The sequence below is a fragment of the Polypterus senegalus genome, chromosome 7 (assembly GCF_016835505.1).
Source record: "Polypterus senegalus isolate Bchr_013 chromosome 7, ASM1683550v1, whole genome shotgun sequence".
Taxonomy (NCBI): Eukaryota; Metazoa; Chordata; class Cladistia; order Polypteriformes; family Polypteridae; genus Polypterus; species Polypterus senegalus.
Genome location: NC_053160.1, coordinates 135,912,272 through 135,931,539, shown reverse-complemented (window position 1 = coordinate 135,931,539; position 19,268 = coordinate 135,912,272). Strand labels below are relative to the sequence as shown.

The 19,268-nt window shown below is 35.0% G+C and overlaps 1 protein-coding gene across 10 annotated transcripts in view; it reads left to right on the top strand.

The window, feature by feature from the left end:
* The window catches only part of mef2cb (myocyte enhancer factor 2cb), a 189,316-nt gene that overhangs the window by 143,720 nt on the left and 26,328 nt on the right, over nucleotides 1–19,268 (top strand). For 6 of the 10 annotated variants that reach the window (XM_039759321.1, XM_039759317.1, XM_039759318.1 and 3 more), the window contains 4 exons: nucleotides 12,781–12,840; nucleotides 12,991–13,128; nucleotides 16,340–16,526; nucleotides 18,610–18,657. In XM_039759321.1, coding sequence (XP_039615255.1) covers nucleotides 12,781–12,840; nucleotides 12,991–13,128; nucleotides 16,340–16,526; nucleotides 18,610–18,657 — 433 coding nt within the window. Of the gene's footprint in view, nucleotides 1–12,780; nucleotides 12,925–12,990; nucleotides 13,129–16,339; nucleotides 16,527–18,609; nucleotides 18,658–19,268 lie in introns of all 10 variants that reach the window. The other 4 variants (XM_039759324.1, XM_039759322.1, XM_039759323.1 and 1 more) reach the window with 4 other exon arrangements.

Here is a 19,268-nt window from a genome sequence, read left to right as displayed (position 1 = left end):
TTATATGGGGTTAAGGTCAGGCGACTTTGCTGGCCAATCAAGAACAGGGATACCATGGTCCTTAAACCAGGTACTGGTAGCTTTGGCACTGTGTGCAGGTGCCAGGTCCTGTTGGAAAATGAAATCTGCATCTCCATAAAGTTCGTCAGCAGCAGGAAGCATGAAGTGCTCTAAAACTTCCTGGTAGACGACTGCGTTGACCTTGGACCTCAGAAAAAACAATGGACTAACACCAGCAGATGGCATGGCACCCCAAACCATCACTGACTATGGAAACTTTACACTGGACCTCAAGCAATGTGGATTCTGTGCCTCTCCTCTCTTCCTCTAGACTCTGAGACCTTGATTTCCAAAGGAAATGCAAAATTTACTTTCATCAGAGAACATAACTTTGGACCACTCAGCAGCAGTCTAGTCCTTTTTGTCTTTAGCCCAGGCGAGGCTTCTGACGCTGTCTCTTGTTCAAGAGTGGCTTGACACAAGGAATGCGACAGCTGAAACCCATGTCTTGCATACATCTGTGCGTGGTGGTTCTTGAAGCACTGACTCCAGCTGCAGTCCACTCTTTGTGAATCTCCCCCACAGTTTTGAATGGGTTTTGTTTCACAATCCTCTCCAGGGTGCGGTTATCCCTATTGCTTGTACACTTTTTTCTACCACATCTTGTCCTTCCCTTCGCCTCTCTGTTAATGTGCTTGGACACAGAGCTCTGTGAACAGCCAGCCTCTTTAGCAATGACCTTTTGTGTCTTGCCCTCCTTGTGCAAGGTGTCAATGGTCGTCTTTTGGACAACTGTCAAGTCAGCAGTCTTCCCCATAATTGTGTAGCCTACAAAACTAGACTGAGAGACCATTTAAAGGCTTTTGCAGGTGTTTTGAGTTAATTAGCTGATTAGAGTGTGGCACCAGGTGTCTTCAATATTGAACCTTTTCACAATTTTCCGAGATACTGAATTTGAGACTTTCATTAGTTATCAGTTATAATCATCAAAATTAAAATAAATAAACATTTGAAATACATCAGTCTGTGTGTAATGAATGAATCTAATATACAAGTTTCACTTTTCAAATGGAATAACTGAAATAAATCAACTTTGTCATGATATTCTAATTTTATGACCAGCACCTGTAGATAGTTCAAGTCACACCTGCTTTAAACACAGGTAGTGTTTTTCACACAACTTGAAAATTTAACTGCTTTTCGATAGGTACCTTCTAAAATCCATGTTTTCATTAACCTATATTTTAAGTTAAAACATAGCAGTTTGACTGAAAAAGATAGTACTGCATTAAAGTTATTGTTATATTAAACACTGAAGTCTTAGAGTTCTTATGGCTTGATATGTCTATAATGAAGATCCTACAACATCCTAGATTGGTATATAACAGCAAATAGAATAAAAACTTTGCATCTATTTTTCTGTTTGAAACATGGTGAAAAGAGAGAAAGCCAGATAATATGTACTGATGCTCAGAAGTATTTATGTAGTGTCATGGATGGCCGGGGCCCCTGCCCGGCTGGGACACCTCTGCCTTGGAAGGACCTGGGGAGCAAGTGTGGACAGAGCATCACCTTCCCCGGAACGCTAGATGGCAAAACCCCTGGATGGCATCGATACCTCGGACTCCCGCAGGGCTTCATTGAAATTGGAGTTTGTTACAGCCCTGTTGGGGTCCAGGGGTGCTGCCAGAATGTGCTACAATTGTCCCTGAGCCTATGTGGGAGGTTCTTCCACCACAACCGGAAGTGCTGCCGGAAGCAGGCCAACGAGCACCTGGAGCATTTTCGGGTGACCTGTATAAGGGACCAGCAGACACTACTCCGGAGGCCAGAGTCAGGAGGAGAGGGACTAAGCTTGCTGGAGAGGAGTGGAGTAGATAAGAGATTTGATTGGTGTTATTTGAGTTTGTGCTTAGTGTGGGACTGTGTTGTGTCTGTGGGTACGGGGAAGACGTAGCCCACAGACAAATAAAAGTTTTTTTCTTTTATAAGTCTGCCTCCTGTGCCTGTCTGTGTCAGGTTGGCACCCATATAGTTCCTTCTGTTAAAGTAGGCATTATCATTTATTTATAGAAGGAAAAAATCTGATAGTAAATCCAATATGGAATTTAAAATAAATAAAGATACTTAGAATTTTCTTGGTGTGTACCTGAAGTGGAGTATGCTGATATAGAGTTTAGAGGAGAGTGGGGAAAAACTGTGGTTGGGGTGGGAAAGTAGCTACCTGAGGAGATAACAGAGAGGTTGAAAGATTAAGTGCTAAGGAGATTTGAAAACTATGTTTAAGAGTCAGTTCATTTTTTTCTTACTTACAGTAAACTGATGGATGTGTTTTAAAATCTAATAGAGCTATAGTTAAAAAGTCAGTTCAATTAAATTAAAATTAATGTAGACCAAAGGTCTATAGGCGACAGTATTGTTTAAGGTACGATACTATCTATGTAATGTACAGGCTCTTGCCGTAGCAGAAAATTACGTGGGTGGTGGTACTAGATTAAAATGGAAACACTGGACAAGAACTTTGGTGAGGTGAATGACAAAAGAATATCATGAGAGACTTTGGGGAAAAGAACTCCGGTGGAAAGTTCAGTTGGAAGCAACAATACTGTGAATGGGGGTGAAAGGAGATGATGAGTGGAATATTCTTTTGGTACATGCTGCTTTTCAAGTGGTAACACATAAATATGAAAATGTTTGCTGAACTTTCCAAAGATGGTGTTTCTAATTTTTTTTTTAATATTGTACATTTTTTCCTATTTTTAGAAAAGCACCCTGATGCAGTTGTACTCTGAACTCTATTAAGATTATGCAAAAATTAGTGCATTTCAATGGTTGCTTTTATAAACTCTACTGTAACACTGTTCTGTAGTCAGATATTGAGTGTTTCAAGACTTTTATTAACACTCAGCAGCATTGATACCTTAATGTAAGAATTCCATCATCTCTACTAAGGGTGGATGTTACTGTTGACATAATCTGTTCAGAGACAGAAACAAGAGCAGATATCATATTTATGGGAAAACCTGCTTATTGTGTTTTGCAACAGCAGGGGATGCAGATAAAGCAACAATCAAAACTTCAGAGTACTGGATGTTATGCAGATATATGATGGTTGATGGATGGCAGATGGAATGAAGTGCAGGATTAGGTGCTTTCATTTTTTATGATTGTTTTTCTATTGGTGTAATGTGTATTAATAATTGAAAAAAAGAAAGCAGATAAAAATTATACGTAAACTAGAATATTATCAGTTCAGTCTGGTAAAGGAAAACCGTTTGAACTCTTATTAGAGTAACAGTGCATGTAATTAAATTGTTTAATTCAAGCAGTATTGTCATTTTATACTGTACAGTGAACAGAGTATCCATTGTAAAGTGATGTTATGGTTACCCTGCATACAAACCTTTTCTTTTCATTACATGGATCACACTGAAGACTGCGTGTATTGTATTTGTATTCATTTATATGATTAAGTTGACATTACGTTTATAAATTGTGTAACGAAAGATAAAATATACTATGGAAAACTATTACTAAATTTTTATTATTTCAGTTCTATTTTTCTAAAGTTGTCATTGGTCCTGTGAAATGTATGAATGTAGTATGCAACATTTTCACATATCAAATCATTAAGATTTGATTGCCATGCCATCATTGAAACCATAACTGTTTTGGAACAATATTGTATAATATCTTAGCACAATGACATTAGTAACTTATTCTGCTTGTAGCCAGAATGCTACTTTGTATTCATTAGCACAGGCTGTAAATGCTAAATGTTTGAGTTACATGCTTGTGAATGTTTAGGGTACAGTCACTAGTGAAATTAATTTATTAGCCAGAAAAATTCACTTGATATACCTTTGTATTGCACACATGCCTTTTCCTTTTGGCAGTTATGACACATTGCTGTTACATAGATCAGAAAACATGTCTCATCATTTCATGTCTGAGAGTACTTTTAATATTTACCCAAATCATATAAGGGAGTTAAACAGCTAACAAACATATATAGGATGTAGAATTTGGAAAAAGCAAATTATAACATAAAAACTCTTTTGAGCCAGATTTATTAAGACAGTTGATGGATTCTATATATTTTATATCATCCTGTTCATGCATTCAGTATAATTCTAATTATAGTATGCACAGAACATCATTAAAATATGAAACAATATTGATACATCCATCCATCCATTTTCCAACCCGCTGAATCGAATAGGGTCACGGGGTCTGCTGAGCCAATCCCAGCCAACACAGGGCACAAGGCAGGAACCAATCCTGGGCAGGGTGCCAACCCACCACAGGACACACACAAACACACCCACACACCAAGCACACACTAGGGCCAATTCAGAATCGCCAATCCACCTAACCTGCATGTCTTTGGATTGTGGGAGGAAACACAATATTGATATATCTGTTGAAATTTTCTGATTTCTTTTAGTTAGAAATAATTACAACAAGTTAGAAATAATTACAACAAACAGTATATTTCTTTATCTGCAAGTTGTTTGTTTCTTTTTATTCCTCACTAGAAAATAATCAAAATGATTATAAGTTTAAATATGATAGCTCACTTAACAGGATCTAAGAGTGGAAGTGTGACATTAACATCACAAATGATAGAACTCGTAGCATTACACCTACTTTTTATTCCATGAAAATTATAAACAACAGCCATTTCCATATGTCAGGAAAAAATAAATCACATAGATGTACAGTATTTGGTGGGTAATAAAGTAACATAGTGGTTAGCACTGCAGCCTCTTTGCCCCAGAGTCCTGGGTTAAAATTCCAGCCTGATTGCTGTTTGTGTGGCACTAGCATATTCTTCCTACGTCTGTGTAGTTTATTCACTGGTTACTCCAGTGTACCTCTCACTTCCCAAAGACGTGTGTTAGCTTACCTGGCAAGTCAACTAGCCTGGTAAGAGTGATAGTACATGTACTTGCTGTAATTGGCAGTATTAAGGTAACTTCCATCTCCATCTGGATTAATCAGATTTGATATTTATTGTTGAATCTGTCATGGTGTATTTGTTGTGTAATCCATGTCATTGTTTGTGTTTTTTATTGATTGTTTTTTTTTTGCTTTGAATTCATATCTTATGAACTTTAAAAGGGTGACAAAGTGTTTACTACTTACTATTTCAAAGTTGATAAGGAATATAATGTTCCTTAAATTGGCAGTGAAAGACCAGTCACAAACTTATATATACAGTGCTTGGGGACACCTCTGTGCACAACAGTAGTTTTGTTCTTTTTTTCTTCAGTTAAAACCAAAAAAAAAAAAGGACAAAAATGAGTAGCATAAACAAACATAAAACAAACCAAAGTTCTCTCACCTAATTTTGGCTCTTAACTGCCAGGGGCATACACTTACCCTCAGTCCACAGACACTGTGTCTTAAGAACTTAGTATTCTGCAACTCATCTCTCTTCTTCTCTCTGTCTGTCTCTGTCTTTGCCAGTTCAGCTTTGTCCCAAAATCTTCCTCTACAGTAAGTGCAAAGGCTGTCTGGCAGGTAACAGCCATTAAACCTCCTCGCTGAAGGGTAGAACTCCAGAATTACTCCAATGACCAATAACGTTCAAAAGTCATGGACTGTTGCCACAAAGCTTCCTTATGAAGTTCCAGGTTTGCCTACATCCCTGAGCCCTAAGTCCTAATTAAAGGATCAGTCACTTTAGGTATTTACATATGGCCTGTAATATGCAATGAGGTTTTATTTCTCCCTGTGGGAACCCTATGCTGCAATCTCTCCCATGTTGTGCCCCATGAAGTATTTACTCCAGGGGAACCCTTTATGGAATATTCCCTCAGTAGCCACTTAACCACACTGGTAGTTGGATTACTTTGCAGTTAGCACTGTACGTCCCTCCCCTGTTGTGTGTCTGTAATAAGCCTCTTCTGTCCCAGCTGCCCTTTGCCAAATGGGAAACCTGTGTCAATATACGGTACACAGATAAACAGATTTGTGTACCAAAATTGGAAAATTAAAATTTATTTCAGTTTGTTTTATTGGAATGGCATGTGCCCTTTATGTGACTTTTATAACTATATTATTGTTGTGCTTTCCCAATTTTAACAAATGATAAATTTGCAATTTTAAATTTTATTTGCACTCCTATTTAATACTTTTTGCCTGTTTTAAGTATAAAGGTTTATACTTAATTTTAGTTTAAATTAATATCACATTTTACAATTTTCCATGTTGTGATGTAATTAGTAAAAATAAAACATTTAAATCCAAAATGTATTGCATATACTTATGTATTGCTACATGAGCATTAAAAACTAAATATATAATGTATTGATTGCGTATGCATATACAGTACTTGTAACAGCTAAACCCTTAAATATCTAGAAATGAATAGCATGTTTTAATTGTAAAAATGATTGCAGTATTGTTTTTATTTATCACCCCATTCCATTCAAACGAAGCATGTTCTCCCTTTTGTCTTGTGGGCTCTGGTTTCTTTCCATAGTACAAAGACATGTAGATTTATAGGACACTAAATCTGCTTGTTGTGAGTTTCTGCCACTTTTAGTTTGGTTCCTGCCCTGTGTCTTGTACTGATGGCTGAGTGCATCTTTGCAATAAAAAGACAGATTAAGGAAATAGGGGAAGATCATATGAAAAACTTCTAAACCTTTCACTCCTGACCTTTTTGTGAGTCGAATACGGTTTGTAATCATATTGAGAGAACAATGGCTTCTGAAGCCTATAAATATACAGTCTTGCATATGGAGTATACAGTATATGTTGCATTTGTGCTACATTACACCAGTGCTTTGCTAATTAAACAGTTCAGTGTTCATGCATTAAACTGATTTTGTATACATTTTACATGGCATCCGTGGATGCTAAATTATTCATCAGATCGGTTTAAAATATAATTGAATTATATGATGTGAAGTCTGATTAGTTTATGTATGTGAAATTTTATTTATATTAATATTTTTTATTAAAGAGCGAAAGTTGAAAACGATGTTTTTTACTGCAGTAAATGGTCATTTCTTGTAATACAGTGCATTTGAGCATAATGTTTGTACCTTTTAGTTATTTCTTGCTTGCTTCTCACTAGAAATAATCAATGTTAATCTGATATGGTGAATCACATTTCTAGCAAGATATGTGGACAATGCTTTTTCAGATACAATATTTAAAGGCAATCTAAAAGATGATATTTTAACAGTTTTTCACAATTGGATTACTGCAAAGTGCCATCAGAGATTAGTAAAGAAGGTGATTTAGTGGAGCAGCATAAAACACAGGCAGAGAATAGGACAGGTTTCTATTCTGCTGAAGAAAAATAAATGTTTTAGTGGTTAGAGGCTATTAAATGATTACATTTCTACGCTTGGTTGTGATCCAATGAGCAATGTTTAAATATTGACAGGAATCTGTCATCCAGGTTCCTGGAATCATTCACTAGGATCAGAAATAGAAAAAAAAAAGCCATTACATGACATCTTATTTTAGAACAAAATCATCTTTTTTACTTTGTTTGCTTGCTTGTGGCATGTAAGTGAACTGTTTTATATTGAGTACCATTAGGAGGACTAAATTACCACCAGCATTTGTTTAACATTTGAAAAGTGAGGATTCATAAAATTATAAACTGATCAATTGAAACGGTTTATAGGGCTTTACTGAAATATCGTTCTGTTATTTATTTTAACTTTCTAAAGGAATGAATTGAAAATATTAGCATAATGAACACCAAAGTAAAATGCACAGATTTAGAGATAGCATGCAGGTGTGTTTAAATGCAAATATGTGTGTGCGTGTGTGTGTGTGTGTGTGCATATAGGGAGTGGATTAAAAAACACAATTAGGGTCTGGTATGCTCATGGCATAGACTTGAGTGAGTTGTTTGCCATGAAAGGCCATGGACTGGCGTCAGATGGACCAGCTGTACAGCCTGCGCCAGCCTTGTAATGTACACCCACAGCTACAAATCTTGAGCTGAAGGTTACAGATGATGGGAATATGTAGGACACCATGTCTACATTCTGCTTGGCACAAAGCTCTGCCCTGACAAGTAGAGCCATGAGGGAAATTGATGAGGAAGGAGTTTAATTAGGAGCAGAGCTCAAAGGGGAAAGCAGGGAATAAAGGAACAGAGTTCTCTCTCTCTCTCACTCTCTTCTACTCTTTCTACTCTTTCGCTTTATTTCTGCCTGGCTCTATACATATTTCTTTACATTTTCCCATTTTGCTTATATCACAATCAATTTTGCTGTTAAAGTAAAAGGATTTTGTAAGAAAAAGAAATATTGTTTGTCTTCTTGCTTCTTTCTTTGATGAGTACATTTTTGTTAGTAATATATTAGCTTGCTAGACATAGATTAAAAAAATATACATTCAAAATAATTCCTATTTTCATTTCTGATATCTAAATCTTTGATAATTGTATTATGATAATTATAGCAATTTAGAAACATTTCTTTTTGGTTTAACATATTTCTGACTTTTTTATATATTAGCAAGCACAATACATTTTTTAATTTGTAATAAGAAGAGGTAACCTATTTTATTCATGTGAAATCCATTCAAAAAGTGTCTGAATGGGATATAAATGCAGGAAAGTAAGAAAAGCCCATTATGGCACCGCGTAAAAGCATTTGTAAAATTTCCTTTATTTATTATATAAATGTGTTCATTGAAATACACTATGGTATACAGAGTTGCTGATCCTAAATATAGTATAATAGTGAATTGTAATTAAAATCAGTTTTAATACAATATAGCTATATTCAACATTAAGTAAAAATAATTTAATGTCTGAAGTTATAGGAATATCTTTTGACCTCATCTTTCAATCATTTATTACCAGACTACATTAACTAGGCAATGAATAAGATGACAGTATTTGTGTATGTATAACATAGGAGGGATGCCCGAGCAGAGGTTGTGTCAGATGGCTGGAAAAGAATGAGTATGACCCCAAAGGATGCTGTGGATAGTGGAGGAAAATGATTTGAGGGGCAACTGCCTCATCTGGGTTAACCCAGAAAATGGCTGTCAAACTGGTAAAGATGATGATAATGATGATGATATAGAGAATGGTATAATGGTATAGTTTCAGAAGACTAGATTTAATTTCTTGTCCAGTTACCGTCAGTGTGCAGTTCCTACACCCCCTCACTGAATGTGGTGACTCCAATATTCATTCAAAAGATGTGTATGTTAGGATAATTGGGAAATCCAAATTAGGCACATATGACTGTGTGCATGAGTTCATTACGTGATGTACTGGAGTTCTGCCCTTGGCTAATTCAGCCTTGTTTCCAAAGTGAACATAAGATAGTGTTTTTGAAGAATTTGTTGTGCAACATGTACTGTCTTGAGGGATAGTTGTCCTGTACAATAAGAGTAATCATTAAGCACATATAACCAGTTCCACTCGTGAGTTTAGGAGGTACTCTTTCAGCAATTAAATAATTTATAATGATTTTCATATATGTTCAAAGTGAGCATTCACTTTTCCATAGCCAATGGATATCACTTTAGCATGTGCACAATGTGGTAATCAAAGTTATTGATTCTGACATGTGCATTGTTGTCACCCATTAAACTGCAAGTAATAAACTTATGAAACTTTCATACAGGATTGATGACTATACTTTATTCAACAGAGTGATAGTGAACCAGTCAAAAGCTATGGGACTGACAAATACTGTAGAATGATAAAAATGATTAAAAGTGGGATTTATTTCTATTTTATATGCTAAGATTTAGCTTTTTTTAAAATGAGATGCATTCCCCATTTCCTAACTCAAACTATTCAGTTTTTATTCCAAAAATTATATACCTAAATGCATTTTAAAATAGAAATCTTTCTGTATGATAACACCACAACAAACCAGTCACCTCAGGTCTATTACTTGTGATGTAGATTTTGACATTATTGAATGTGAATAAATACTGTAGAAATATAAGGTTACAGGCTTCCTTCCTGTACTTCAGACCAGCTGAGAATGCAAGAATGCAAAGTCAGAAATATAAAACTTTTTTTTTACCTAAGCGTATTTATTTATTCAACATTTTGGAATAAACATTTCAGAATAAACATTTTTTTTTCTTTGTGTAACAAATGACATTAGTGCCTTATAGTAAAGTGCCACATTTTTGTTTTGAACATTTGACACATGGCACTGGACTGAAAAATAAGTAATCCAAGTGGTTGAATGCCACGCAGGGATGAAGAGAAAACAAGCCTTCTATGGTGAGGCTTCTTAGCTGTCAGTTGTGATTGGCTGCTTTTTGGCATCCCTTTCTACCAAGCTAGACAACAGGTGCAGACCCGCTGACAGGTGTGAATAACTCGCATGAGTAAAATTGCTGATGGCTAGTGATGTAGCCGCATGCTGGGTTGTAAACTGCTGAGCTCCAAGAGAAAGCAATGCCAAACTGCATACCTACTGATCACTTGATGCTGGCGCTTTCCAAGCTGCTTTAGAAATCCCCCATAACTGAGTTATCTATCCTAATACTGTTGCAATCAATGTTGTCTGTCAAAAAGTGAGGTTTTGTGACACTGTCAATAGGGCAAAAGTTTTAAAGGTATATGTATATATGTGTGTGTCTGTATGTGTGTAAAGACAGTTAGATGAGATTTACTGTAGATGATCTCATTTGAAATTCTATCCTCATATTGTCAACATTGATCCAATTAGTGTAAACATGTAAAATAACATGAATATTCTTCATAATTGCTAAATTTAAAAAAAAAATCTTTTGATTTTGTATTTATTCATCCATTCATTCATTTTCTTAACCTGCTTATTTCTATTCAGGGTCATGTGGAGCCTTAACCAGTCCCACTATTTGATGCAGTACCATACCAAAACCGGTTTCTGCCCCTCAGCAGTAGGTCACTGTATATTTGAATGCGTATTTTTGCATTTATCAGTCTATTTGTAACATTGATCCACCTCATTATTAAAATCCTTACAGTAAAAATGAAAGTTTTTTGGCTTAAAAGAAACTGTACCATACCATTTTCTAAACCTAATCCATCACAGTGTGAACAAACATACACGCACATACACAGCAGGATCAACTTAGCAACATCAGTCCACCTGACCTGTATGACTTTGGACTGTGGATGGAAACCCATGTACACACAGGGATAACATGCAGACTCCATGCAGAGAGGACCTGGGATGCAAACCCTGGTCTCCTTACTGCAAGACAACAGCGCTACCACTACGCCACTGTGCCACTCTAAAAGAAACTGTCAAAATAAATTAATTTGATTAAGTAATTGTAACTGAAATTAATAATAATTAAAATGTGACTGAAAAGCCTGCCAATTTCTTTATCTTATTTTCCATTTTTTTTAAACACCACTGATTATTTAACATTTGTGAAAAGCCTGTAAAGACTGCTCTTCTCCTTTCACCATGAGTTGAAAATATTGTGACTATAAAGTAAGAATCTTCTTGTTTTGTGTGCTTGACTACAGGGTCGAGGCATTAATGAGATTCTGTTTAGGTTAAAATATAACATCTTTAGGCTAAAGTATTTGATCTAGCTGTGTGAGAGTAAGAATTTGAGTGCATTCAGTTTTAGTTTATGTGAATCCAGCCCTCAGATGCTGCTAAAAAAACACACATACAGGAAGCACACTGGCATGTGATGTCTATGCCAGAAATACAAGCATGAAGAATTTAGAGTTTCTAATAGTACAAGTTACAAATTGGGAATAGTTAAGTATAGAATGATTTCATATACATCTCTGTTCATTTCTTTGAAAATGGGTATCTTGGAATTATTATGATTGTGCATTGTAAATTAGTAGAATAAGCTAAAGACAAAGCATGTCATGTGGCTATGCTTTATCATCACACATCAAATGTAGGCTTTCATAAAGTAAATTTAATTACTGTAGTCTCAAGCAAACACTGACACAAAGGCATCTAGAGTAATGAGAACACAGTAATCAACGTTCAGATAGCTGTCCAGTGATAATATTCCCTTATGTTAATCTTCCTTTATTAAGCCAAGCCAATGTGAAAGGGAATGATTAACTGTCTCTTAAAAATGCTTTGGTCTTGCAGTCTTACGATCAGATGTCTGTCTTCCAGCTGTAAGAGTTTGTTACATTCTAAATGACTTGTCACCTAACAGTCTTCCTTTTTTATCTGTTTTTGAATAACAAAGTAGTGGGTGCTGGACATACAAATTCATAGACTTCATATATATGAAATCTATCAAAGATAAATGCATGGTTAAAAATGATATGGCAACAGAAGGGCATTTTCTCCAGTTAACCTCACACATTTTGATAAAGTTTTGAAGAAGACACAGTAAGAATCATCTTCATTCTTAATTTCTTTGCAGTAATACAAGAATATTTAATATTTTTAAGAACATCTTATTTGGTAAAGAATTTGTGCAGTAACTGGCAGCGTGCTGTTGACTTGTTATCTATAGGTAAGCTTTATTTCTATTAGAAGGTGGCCACCAGGTGGAAACAGATGGTAATTGCTGTTTTTTGCAAAGTGTATAAGGGTAAAGATGATTTCATTGGGTTTGGTGATATAAGGGTTTTACTTTTAGTTGCTGGCATTTTAGGCATGGATATCATTTTTACTTCAATTCTTTTCTGTTTTGGTGAATTTTAAAATAACTCTTTTAAGTACAGCACAGACATTTTTTTTCAACCTAACTCTGTTTTAATTTCTACATTTGAATGTCAGTCTGTAAGTTGCTTTTGGAGATGCACTAGCAAAAACTTGAAACTATAAAAATTATTTATTTCAGACATTGAGAAAGAAAGGCCTTAATGGTTGTGACAGTCCTGATCCCGATGCTGATGATTCAGTAGGTCACAGTCCCGAGTCTGATGACAAGTACAGAAAAATTAATGAAGATATTGATCTAATGATCAACAGACAAAGATTATGTGTAAGTATTCCTGACCCTTGCCTTTTTATTTTTTATTTTTTTCTGGTATTTCCCTGAACCCGGCAGGCATTGAGCAAGAAGGAGAACAAGGGTTGTGACAGTCCTGATCCTGACTCCTATTACAGTATTACCCCACGCACTGAAGAAAAATACAAATCAATTAATGAAGAATTTGATAATATGATCAAGAATCTTAAAATGCCCGTAAGTACTAGAGACAGCTGGTCTGCCGCTCTCTGATGCAGCAAATTGTCTTAACCCTGCTAGTGTGGGTGTTCTTATATCCTAAATTACTAAATTCACCATTATATTTTTCTTAGTTTCTCCTCAATAATGAAATTTTAAAAAATCTGTGGCCACTTTATTAGGTACACCTGCCTTTTTTGGCTTTGTTCACAGCTTAGTCAGTGACAGCATCACGTGTACAGGCACCACTATTAAGGCAGGTTGGGAGGAACCAGTAGATCGTATGTGTGTGTGTGTGTGTGTGTGCAATTTGAAGGAAGAATGGAAATTAATAGATTGGGAACTACTAAAAATTTCATACATGACAGTGGCAAAGGTGTATTGACACTAAGGCATACCACAAAACATCAGGCCAATGGTAGTCCTGTGATTAAAAACAGACTGCTAGTGGAAGAGGCCCATGGAGATAGGCACAACAGATAAGAAACATATTACCTTCATTCCCCTCACAGCTAAATATTAGAAGAAGAATAAGCATACAGTATTACACACAAATATTTGTTCATGGCAGAAAACAACCCAAAAAGAAGATTCATTTGCAGTGGGTTAGCACAAACACTGGTTATTAAAGAATCAGAAAAACATTCCTTGGTTTAAGTAATCTCAGTTCCTGCTCAGTCATGGTTATGCAAGGACCAGAATTTTGCAAAAACCTATGAATCCAGGGGGCCATTCTGCAAAGAGTCAACAATACAGACTGGTGATTTTATGTTGTGAATGGGATGTGCTTTTATCTTACACACTGTCATTCAACATACAAATACAGCAACATTTGAATTACCACTAGATAGCTGAAGTGAATTGATTTTCATCAGATTTCAATTCATTCAGACATTTGTGGATTGAAATGTTCAACGGTCATGGGGCACACTGGTGTTGACATGCACCAGCATTTTTGTCACACAAATTTGTTCAATCCACACGTCAACAAATTTAGCTGATTCAAGGGTGATCTTACTATTAGTCAGATGTATTTAATAAAGTGGCTTATAAGTGTTTACTTCTGTAATTTGATTAATTTGCTACAATTTTAATCAGAAAAGGACTTTTTGTAATTGGATGACAAGATGATTTAACTGATTTTCAAGGAGGAAATTCAAATATATAAATTTTATTGTAGCAGCAACGTTTCCATCTACTAGTAGTATATCAAAATTACAAAAGTTAAATCATAAAATGATTACATGATACTGGCATGTAAAGATAACCTCACTGACCTACACTTAAAGGGTTAAAGCTAGCTATGGGCTGCCGTGTCAGATTCATGCATGAGGCATTTCTCACTGAGTTATAATCTTTTAGCATGTTAAGGTGAATTTAACCTAAGCCCACAAGACCCCAATTTACTGAATTAGAAATAACGCCAACTGCCCCACCACCACTATCCATGTCCTAATGCTTTTTTCAAAACAAAAATTAATGTTTAACACTCATAAGCCGTGCCAGGCAGTTAAAACAAAAAATGTTTTTAATTTTATATTCTGCATGTGTTTTCCATTTGCAAAACTTGTAAACCTGCTTATACCAAATGCATTTTGTACATTTGTTCCCAAACCTCTGTTCTACTCTTTTTGGCAGAATGATTCAAATAAATGTCAAATAAAAGGCAATTCAGTGCTCCCATGAGAAATGATATAGTTGGCCGGATGAAAGAGCTTCCTCTGCCTTGTGATAATGAAGTCTCTTCGTTCACTTTAACTTGTTCAAAACCCAAATACAACAATAAAATAAAGTTTATAGGTTTAGCCAGAGTTGTGTTAGACTGTAGAAAATGACCCTCAAAAATCCTATGTAAAAGTTAATATAGTTGGTATTAAAAAATATTATTCATTAACTATTTAAATTTTATTATTTTGATAAAGTCTTTGAGCACTAGATAAGAAAATTGCTGTAATAAATTAGATATATCGTGAAGGAAATGCAAGTTAAAAGTTAAACTGTGGAAGTGAATAAGAAAAAGAAAATGAGCATTTTGTTTGCAGCCGTTCAGAATGTGGTTACTATGGTTGTGAAGTATAGGGTGTTCAGATTCCAAAGCTGGATGTGATCATTTTACACAGGAAGGATGGCACCATCCAAATGACAGCCTACTGAAGGACCAAGTGTACAAGTTGAAGCATATTCATCTGATACCACTGCGCCCACTCGACCACAAAACGAGGCATGGCAAGCAGGCAGGCAGGGATTCTGTAAAAGAAAACTAAAATGGATAAAATGGTGAAAAAGAAAGGCTTGTCCAGACAATAATTAAAGAGTTGCACAAACTCTGTCTGATGTGCTTCAGAAAAAACAGTGTAGAATTTGGGGTGAACATTAACTCACTCACTGGAGCTCCTGCTCACTGCTAAAATTAGAAAGAGGGCCTGGCTATGGTTAAGCATTAGATATGGCGACACGGATTTGTTATTGTTGATTAGTTATGACATTTTATTGCATCTATATCATCAACTACAGAAAAAAAAAGTTTATTTCGCACATAGTAATTTATTTATTTGTACTATCAGAAGCATCTAAACAAGGAATTTGTTTGAAATTAGCTTTTTTTTTTGTTAAAGCATGGGTTTGTAAGCATTTTGGTTTTCATGTCATTTTTGGCTCTATTAATACTGATGAGCATTTGTTACAAAATAATACATGTTGCACTAAGGAACCCAGACATGTCCCGATGTTGTGTCATATGAAGGTATTTGATCAGCCTCTTGGAGACATCTGCTGGTGGATGCTGCAGAAGTATAAAACTGAAAATAAATGATTTTAAAGAAATGTAACAAATTCCACACAAAAGGAAACACAAGGAATTTTTTAACATTTTGAAGAGTAGAGCTTGCCTTAAAATACAAACAAAACAAGTTCCTAAAGGTTGTTTGTTAGAAATTAATGCCTTTTTAAAATCTAGTGTAGGAAATATACAGTATAGTTTATAGTCACATTAATTCAGAAATAGAAACTAAACCAATAATAAACTTGAATGTTTGGCAGAAGGATTTACAGTATTTGCAGAATTACAGTGGGTTTCGTATTTTTTCAATAGTTTATAGAAAGCATTAGATGAACTTGGTGAGTTTTCATATGGAATATAAAAGTAAAATAATAAGAATGAAAACTTCAATGTTGATGGTGAAATATAATTATTTGCACTACTATTCATCTCATTAATTCTAATGTGCAGGCAGTTCAGCCTTCAAACTATGAGATGCCAGTTTCAATCCCGGTGACCAACCCAAACAGCCTGATATACAGCCATCCTGGCAGCTCTTTGGGAAACCACAACCTGCTGCCATTGGCTCACCCATCCTTGCAAAGAAACAGCATGTCTCCAGGTGTAACGCATCGGCCACCTAGTGCAGGCAACCCAGGTAGGTTATTTCATAATCCATATTCTTCATATTTTTACAGGTCATTTGATACTCTGTTTATGGTGAAAAAGTGTGCGGCTTTGAAGTGTTTTCTGGATAAACAAATTGCCAAATGTACTATATAATAGGTAGGCTACTGGTAACTTTCAAAATCTTGCATGCAATACACATTCAACAAGCATTTTTATATACTGACAGGTTAAATATTTAAAATTCAGTAAACTAAATAGATTACCCTAGTGTTAGCATAACCATTGTAGGTGGTAGTAAATGAAGTTTTATTGTAAATAAATGTAATGTATTTTACATTGAAAGTCAAAATATTAGGTATAACTGTGTTGTAAGTTGGTTTTAAACAGTGAAAGATTAGGGCATTCTGGAGCTTGATTACTCTTTACAACCAGATACATTGTTTTTAAATTCTATAGGATGTTGGGTTACAGTATGTACCTTGCTGTATGAAGTATAAACCAAATGTGGTTATACTAAAGCATTGTAGTTGACTTGCAGAGCCATAGTTTAAATGTGTGTATTGCATAAAGGGTATAACAGCACTACATAAGGAGGTCTACATAAATTCCAGGATTGTTGTATATGAACTGTGTGGAAGGACTGAAGTTGAATCTTTTTTATCTTAAACAGAAATGGTTAGATGCCAGAAGTGTTAAATATCAAAAAAGGGAGTAAGTTGGACACCAGCTGTTATTTAAACTAATGTCTTCGACAGAAAGTCCCAGATTGAAGATGGCTAAGGATGGAGTCCATACAGATGTTAAAAAGTATTATTTTTGCAGAGAGATGAAGTTAAATGGAACAAGCTAATCCAAAGTGATTTCAGCCCTATATTAATACCCTATATTAAATGCATTCTGTCACACTACAGTGTCATCCATCTCTAACTAAAGTATTTGATTCTGTTTATAGGCAACTTTTGTTCAGGAATTCTTTGTTTTCTAAAACTGCTCCTCAGTCAGCTTGCTGACTACAGGATAAACCATTACAGAAAAGCACAATATTCATATACTGTCCTTTTTATTCTGAACAAAGGTAGCAGCACTAATATCATTTTCCTTGTCAACTAGCAATATTTAGTTGATCAGCTGGTTTAGAACATTAGTAGAAAGATTTATAGTTCTCAAATACAGGTCTGAATGCACTCTGAAATCCAATAGAAGTACAAAGCTTTGTAATTGAGCCTGCGGCTGCTTTTAAAATCTCAGATCAACCACAAAAACTACCTTTTATGCGTTGTCCTTTATATGTGATGTGAACATTGATGCCATGCTGCATGTGATGACATTGCAGTACTCTAGATTTAGTAATGTGTGTAAGTATAGGTTTTTGAGAATAATGTATAAAATTCAATATATAGTACATAATGGTTTCATAGTTGTTTTTATTTTTAATAATACATGGATGTAATAGCCATCAGAATAATGGCAAAAAAAAACTTTACACATTCTTAAAATAAAAGCATCTGCACTCATTTAAGCAAGCTCCCTATCATTTTTTTTTCTTCTTCTAAAATCTGTAGTTTTGAGGGTTGGCATTCTAGAACTAAAATGTTAGTGAAGCCAGTGATTTGATTAAAAACACTAACTTGAGATATTCACTTCATAGATTGAATTTCTAATGTGAAATCTGTGGCCAGTTTAATCTTTCAGTTGGTTTGTTTTTATTGTCTAAAAGCCGTATTTTTTTCTTCTGGTCAGCTGCCTTGTGCCCATGCCGTGAGCAGCATGATTATCTTTGGCTTCCTGATGCAATTTGCTTCAGATTACAGGAGCAAAACAAAATATGTTTTTTGGCAGTGAAAGCAATACCTAAACCACACAGATTCTGCCTTTAAAAATATATAATTTTTCTTGGACTGTTTCATAAGCTCAGAAAGTCTTTTTTTTCTAGAATGTGTCGATGGAAATTGGTAAAAGTATTTTTTTTTATGTAAGCTTGTCATTAGGGGAATATTTGTTGAAAGGACAGAGCTAGACCTGCCATACTTGATGAATATTATAGCAAAAATGACTTAAATTTACAATAATAACAAAGAGTTTCCCTGAACAGTTTTATTTTTTAATCTTAGGTGGCCTGTTGGGTGCAGACCTCACAACTGGTGCTGGCACCAGTGCTGGTAAGTGCCTTAATGTGCCACTCATTATGCATGTAAAAGTTCAATTTAAAACAGTGACATAGACTAAGAATCACCTAAGCATGTTTTTAAACATATACAGTATATATATATATATATATATATATATATATATATATATATATATATATATATACATATATATATATATATATATATATATATATATATACACACACATAAATATGTCATTTTTTTATACTACTCTGAACGTTGAAGAAGCATGTAAAAAAATAAAAGTATCAACTAAAAGCATGCATTAATTGCTTAAAGTTTTAAAATTGAGAATATTAATGTGCCAGTATGTACAGATGGCAAAATAACATGTGACAATTATATTTCCATTCATTCCCTGAAGAGTGGAGTGGCAGATAAGACTTTATTTAATTAAAATGTTCTCAAAAATTGCAGTACATTTTTCAAAAATAATTTGTTTACTTACCACGTAATATAGTCACATAGTAAGCAGCTCTGTAATGGACTGGCATCCCATCTGAATTAAAGTCCTGCCTTGAGCTCGGAGTCGCCTAGCTAGGACCTAGCTCCCACAAAACATTAATGAAATAAGCAGCTTTGAAAATTAATACATTTCA